Raw genomic sequence first — 6,779 nt, 5'->3', positions numbered from 1 at the left:
GTTCCTGGTCTGAGGCCCAGAACCCAGGAGAGTCATCCGTCTCCAAACAGCTTCACCTCGTGTGGCACCTGACTTACTTCTCTCTGAACTACTGTTGCGGCAGATGTCTGCTCTCTGGGAGAACGGCCTAAGCCCACAGTGCAGAAGCCATCAGATTGCAAGGCAATCAATCTGGGTTGGAGGGCTTCCAGCACCAACCGTGCCAAACTCTTCTTACCTGGTTTTCCTGAACCCCAGCTTGAGAATGTGCAAGATAGAACAAGCGAGGAGTCAGCCATCTCTTTTGGAGTACAAAATTAATAAAATAATAATAATAGGATAATTAACAATTATCATGAATGGAAGGAAAATTAATAATAATCCACATGGCAGCAACAGCCACTATGATTGGATGCTAAGGACAAGCTAGGGACAGAGCTGAGCACTTTAGAGCATTCTTATCTCTTGGCTGCAAGAGCCAAAGGAAGATGACCCATGAGGAGATGGGAGGTCAGGGAGGGAAAGTGGCCGAATGTAGTTTGAACCTGGGCTTCTGACTGCAGACCTTGGCTCTTAGCTCCCCCGACCCCAGCAAGCGCCTCCCTCACAGGGACCCATGTAAAGAGTATGCTGTGAGCCAGGCATGGTGGACCACACCCGAGGTCTCAGGACACAGGAAACCAAGGCAGACGGATTGCCAGATCCAGGCTGGTCTGGCAAGACTCTGTGTTAAAATAAAATGAAAAAAAAATTAGGTGAGAGGTACTTAGTAGGCAGAGGCAGGCAGATCTCTGAGTTCAAGGCCAGCCTGGTCTAAAAAGGGAGTCTCAGAACAGCCAGGCCTAGACAGAGAAGACAACAAAGCAAGCACAAAAGACTGTGCTGTGTCATACAGGGAGGGCCACTCTGCCTTCTACAGGGGTAACTTTGTTTTGTTTTGTTTTCTTTTTTTCGGAGCTGGGGACTGAACCCAGGGCCTTGCGCTTGCTAGGCAAGCGCTCTACCACTGAGCTAAATTCCCAACCCCGTAACTTTGTTTTTAAAGACAAGATATCAGATATTTCAAGCTGGCCTCAAACTCAGGTGTAGCTTGTGACAACCTTCGCCCTCTGTTCCTCCCACCTCCACCTTCCGGAATTCAGGCCTGCCCACACCACTTGGTTTACACTATACTGGGGATGGAACCCTGGGCTTCGGGAGTTCTGGGCAGCACCGTCCAGCCCAGCAGCCTCTAGCCCTCAACCTGATTTTTACGATGGATAATTCTGTATCATCTCTTTTTCATATATATGGTCCTTCTGAAAAAGTTTTCCCCCCTTGAGAATATAGATGAAATACAAGCCTCTGAGGTTAAATGGGGTAGGTCTAAAATGCTAAAAGCAGCACTGGGCAGAGGGCCATGGGTAAGAGAGCAAGGTCCTTATCTGTAAAGTGGTGATTGATGTAAAACGAAGCCCTGGAGAATAGTAGATGCACAATAAATACAATGGTGAGAGAGCAGAGGAGAGGAGAGGAAGGGCGTGGAGGGGAGGGGAGAGCCTAGATCTAGAACTCTGATTAGTGGAGAGAGGCATTGAGCACCCAAGTGGGGAATGACAGAGAGGAAGATAAACTCAGCACAGTAATCCTTGCAGTTTTTTCATCTGTCTGTCTGTCTGTCTGCCTATCTTTTTGTCCCTTTGTCTGTCTGTCCATCCGTCCATCCAGCTCTCTATGTTTCTATTTGAGACAGCGTTTCTCTATGTGGGTTTCTCTCTCTGTATAGCCCTGGCTGTCCTGGAACTAGATCTGTAGACCAGGCTGGTCTCAAACTCACAGAGATCCTCCTGCCTCTGCCTTCTGAGTGTTGGGATTAAAGGAACACATGTGCCGCTGCCACTACCTGACTATTCTTGCATTTTCTAAAACCACCCTTGCTCCTAGTGAGAAGACCTTAAACTCCTGGCAGGGTGTGAGCTGACGAGCCCCATCCCCTCCCTCCTCCACTTCTCCCTCACACTCCCTCACTCAGTGTGCCTGTCTACCCCCTCCCCCAGCCCCCAACCAACTTGTGCACCTCTTTTTTTTTTTAAATCTATTTATTTATTATGTATACATCATGCAGCTTCCTGCCTGCATGTGCACCTACAGGCCAGAAGAGGGCATCAGACCTCATTACAGATGGTTGTGAGCCACCATGTGGTTGCTGGGAATTGAACTCGGGACCTCTGGAAGAGCAGTCAGTGCTCTTAACCGCTGAGCCATCTCTCCAGCCCCCTTATAACGTTCTGCCTGCGTGTATGTCTTCAGGCCAGAAGAGGGCACCAGATCTCATCATAGATGGCTTTGAGACACCATGTGATTGCTGGGAGTTGAACTCAGGACCTGTGGAAGAGCAGATGGCGCTCTTAACCTCTGAGCCATCTCTCCTGCCCCAACTTGTGCACCTCTTAAAGCCTTCTGTGCCCACAGTGGGCTCCTCCTATGCCTCTGTCAGACAGTTGGGAGAGCATTTAAGGCTGTGATATTTGGGGGACATGTCAATCAGGGGATACCAGGGAAAGCCAGACCTAAGGTCGTAATGGTTCTGGACTACACAGGACCACAATAGCTGTGTTAATCCTTTCCCATCTTATGTCCTTTCAGAAGTGGCCCATGCGATCTCGTCTCTATGCAGGAGGCTTGGGATGCTCTGGCCCGGAGTCCACCACAGCCGATTCCACCACAACCATCGCTACTGACCACAGAAGCAGGGATGCACAGCTGGGGTCTCAGGTCTCCGTAGCCACAGATAGCCTCCTTGCCTCTCCAGTCTCTCCAGCCCTTGGTAACGAATGACCACCACCACTCATCCTGCTCTCTTAGACTGCGACTCCGCTTAAGGACCTGGATTTTCTGCCCGCTCTGCCTGTCTTCCCCTTGACTCAGCCTTTGGGTTTGACTCAGGCTCAAGTTTCAAGTTCAGGGTTGGCTTCCGGTAGGCAGAAGAAGCAGCAGTAAAGACATCAGTGGTAGAGAGTTCCGAGGAGACCCAGGATGGAGTTCACGCTTGGCTCTTCTACGGTACTGACGGACGGGAAGTGAAAGAGAAACCGTGTTTGACGTGGTTCAAAGTCAAGTTAGGGCATCACATCCCCTCCCCTAGGGCTCTTCAAGAAGAACACAAGAAGACAGAAATGGCTGTGCCGGTACAGCATGGGGCTAGGACCACAGTAGCCCTGGGTGCTCATGGGCATACCAGGGGGCCTGAAGGGCTTTTGGTAGCAGTAAGTATGAACATGTCTGGGGTCAGGTCACAAAGCCAGAGAGGAAGCTGGAGAATGGAGTGTGGTTTTTTTCTTTAATTTCCCTACAAGATGTTTATCCAACATCAAAGAGGCGTAGGCGAGATCAGGGTACTTCTCCCTGGAATACCATCTCACCAGTGGGCCCTCATCACCTCCTTCCTGCACCAGGGCCCTGCAGCCCTTTCACGTCTTCCCAGCAGATGAAGCCCCAGACTTAGATGGCTCACAAGCCAGGGACATTTAGCTAGTCCCAGCTATCTAGGGCCAGATCATCTTATCCCACAGTCAGCTCTGCCTTCACTCAACGAAGCAGCCACTCACAGCCCTGCCTGCAGAGGACCGCAATCTCCCCAGCTTTATCTCCTCCAAGGGCCTGAGACAGAGCGAGAGCATCTCTCCCGTGGCATAGTAAGCAGTGTTCTCTCTCTGGTGTGTTAGAAACCTCATCTCAAGGACGTGTAAAACAAGGTGGACTTCAGCGTGGTTCCTGCACTGTCAGCGATGGGGGCTTTACTGGTTTTGGTATAATCTGAACATTTCTAAAGGTCAACTCCCAGGCCTGCTTCTCCCCACAGGCAGTGACGTCCCAGGCTTGCCCCAGATCCTGGTACAAGGTGCCCAAAGTTTCCTAGAGCTTTAGCGACACTCGTCCTTGGCCCTGAAGAAATAACTGGAGACAAAGCTTACACTAAGGTGAGCTTCCCAAGCCAGGTCCAGTTTCAGGTTGGCCCCTGGGTCTTAACATAGGAGGAACTGCCTTCCTCTCAAATTTCAGCAACTGAGGCCAACTAGAGTCCCAGCAGGGTGCTCATGAGTTGAGTGGACAGGCTGGGAGGGATTGGCATCCAGGAAAAGGAGATGGTGGGGTGACTCAGCAAGCTGGGGTGGAGATAGAAGGAAGACACAGAACGTCCCAGCCTCAGCTGCATGTGCTGTGGGGAAGCAGCTGGGCTGTGGCTGAGAGCCATGGCGGACGGCCCCAGCCAAGGCCAAACCCATAAATCTGCCTGGTCCCACATTTCTCCTGGGGGACCCAGAGAACTTGTGCAGGGCTGGTCCAGCAGCTGGACGGGGCCAAGCAGGGGCAGAGACCAGGTGTGGGAGGGCAGGAGCAGTCTTCTTCACACGACCATAAAAGTCCAGCCTGGGTGTTCTATTTTTAAAACCAAATCAACAGCAGCGTCCCCCCGCCCTCCGTGGAGTTGAAGGGTGGTAAAAAGGAGTGTACATGATTTCTTCCCAGTCAGTGATATACGATCTGTCTCTGGGCAGGCTGGGGACTGGCTTTGGGTACAAGCTACGAGTCCCCTCATAGACTAAAGCATCTCCCAGTGATTGAGTAGAGTCTGATGGAGCTTGAAGTGTCCACCCTGTCTAGACTCAAGCTTTTGCCTCATTTGGCAAACCCTTCACGGCTGACCACATAACACCGCCCTAATGGAGAATCTGAGGAGGGAAAAAGAAGATGAAGTTGGTAGAGGGTCAGGTAAAGAAGAACAAGTCCCACCAGGAGGAGTATCTTGTTTTGGTTTGGTTTGGTTTGGTTTTTTGACATGACTTTCTGTGTAGGCCAGGCTGGCTTTGAACTTGAAATCCTTCTGCCTTAGCAAGGGTTATGGGCTCACAGGCCTTTACCACTCTGCCCAATCAGGACAAATTTCTAAATCTGTTGCCAGAGAATCTGTTTTTCCCACTGACCAGGCCTGGCACTGTCAAGCTGAGGTTACCTGACTGTGGGGAGGGGAACCAAAGGAAGACCCAGGGCATGACTGGAACCTCACTCTCCCTGCCCAGCACAATGCTTCCCTTGAGAAATACCACACTGGAGATGCTGGAGACGCTGGAGATGAGGGTCTGTAAGCCAAGCCCACCCAGGAACGACCCCTTTTGTTTCCACAGCAGAGAAAGAAAAGCATCTGCTGACTGGGAGATCTATGCTCACCCGCGCTAGGGGCAAAGTGGTAGGAGCGTTTGGAGGCAGTAGAAGGAGCCGAACTCTGTCTCCAACAACAGCTCCTGTTCCCTAGGACGGGCACGTACAGGGGAGAGTATGCAAAAGTTAAGGTGCATGGATGGACGGTGGTGTGCGGGTGCCCTGGCCCGGGAGTCGGAGGGATGGCTGCACCCTGTGAACCTAGTCCAGTTTTCTTTCAGTCCCTCTCAAGGTGAGGTGCAGGTAGAGAGGAAGACTTCCCTGTTGCCTCCCTCCACTCATCTGGCTGTGCTGCAAGAGATCAGTACTGAGGCTTACATGGAGCCCCGGGAGGGCTCGTCCAGCACAGCGAAGGAGTTCCCCTTTGGAGACTGTGGGAACAGACAATGGCTAATCTTGACTGTCAACTTCTTTGGACTGAGAGGTGACGAGGGGGTTAGTAAAGTGGACCTTTGTGTATGAGGACTTTTACCTCCTGAATAGCTTAGTCCATGGATGGATTCAAAATAGGCTATTGATAAGCTGGGTGTGGTGCTATATGCCCTTAATCCCAACATTCAGAAGGCAGAGGCAGGAGGATCTTTGTGAGTTGAAGACCAGCCAGGCCAACCTAGTGGGTCTCAGTGGAATTGTGGACAGGCTGGAGGGAGGGGGCTGGGGCCACGTGCTTGAGGCTGTGTATTGTCCCTGACTCTTTCCGTGTAACTGCCGCACTGCTGCCCCATCTGCCTCGAGAAAAAAGATGTCCCTTCCACATACTCCCGATACCATGATGTTCTGCCCCTAACCATGACACCAAAAAGCCTGTGGACTGAGCTCTCTGAGACTTTGGACCAAAATAAATCTTTCCTACTCGACATTGTCTCTATCCAGAATTTGGTTACAGCGGTGTGGACTCTAATAAAAAGAAAGAGGAACGGGGTTGGGGATTTAGCTCAGTGGTAGAGCGCTTGCCTAGGAAGCGCAAGGCCCTGGGTTCAATCCCCAGCTCCGAAAAAAAGAACCAAAAAAAAAAAAAAAAAAAAAAAAAAAAAAAAAAAAAAAAGAAAGAGGAACAAGGTGTTTTCAAAGAAATCATTCTATGTATCCTGGGAAGAACCTGGCTAGGGTGAATTAGACAATGTCAGCCTCTCTCTTTCCTTATACCAGCCCTGGAAGCATATTCAATTCTAGATCAAGGCTGGGCAAATGAGGGCCAGGAGGCCAAATCCAGCCTTTACCTGTTCATGTAAATAAAGTTTTATTGACAGTCCTCTACACTTGCTAACGTTATTACGGTTGCTTTTCTCACATAGAGGTAGCAGAGCTGAGACAGATGCTGAAAGTCCTAGAAATTGGTTATCTAGACGACCTAGAACATTTCTGACCCCTACTTTGCCCATACATAATTCAAAAAACATTGAGGGTATTCCGAGTGTTTCCGGGAATCCTGGGTAAAATTTAAATAGCCAAAACTACTTTCATAATATAAGAATACAAAGTGCATGGGGTTGAGGATTTGGCTCAGTGGTAGAGCGCTTTCCTATCGAGTGCAAGGCCCTGGGTTCGGTCCCCAGCTCCGAAAAAGAGAAAAAAAAACAACAACAACAACAACAACAAAA

The 6,779-nt window shown here is 50.3% G+C and overlaps 1 protein-coding gene across 1 annotated transcript in view; it reads left to right on the top strand.

Annotated features, from left to right (window-relative positions):
• The window catches only part of Tcf23 (transcription factor 23), an 8,737-nt gene extending 2,652 nt beyond the window's left edge, over positions 1-6,085 (top strand). The window contains exon 3 of the mRNA XM_001067558.7: positions 2,605-6,085. Within this exon, the coding sequence (XP_001067558.2) occupies positions 2,605-2,796 (192 nt within the window). The 3' untranslated portion in view covers positions 2,797-6,085. The remainder of the gene's footprint in view (positions 1-2,604) is intronic.
• The last annotated feature ends 694 nt before the right edge of the window (positions 6,086-6,779 follow it).

The sequence above is a fragment of the Rattus norvegicus genome, chromosome 6 (assembly GCF_036323735.1).
Source record: "Rattus norvegicus strain BN/NHsdMcwi chromosome 6, GRCr8, whole genome shotgun sequence".
Lineage (NCBI taxonomy): Eukaryota > Metazoa > Chordata > Mammalia > Rodentia > Muridae > Rattus > Rattus norvegicus.
The sequence above is the reverse complement of the archived record's forward strand: the minus strand, read 5'-3'. Positions and strand labels throughout refer to the sequence as shown.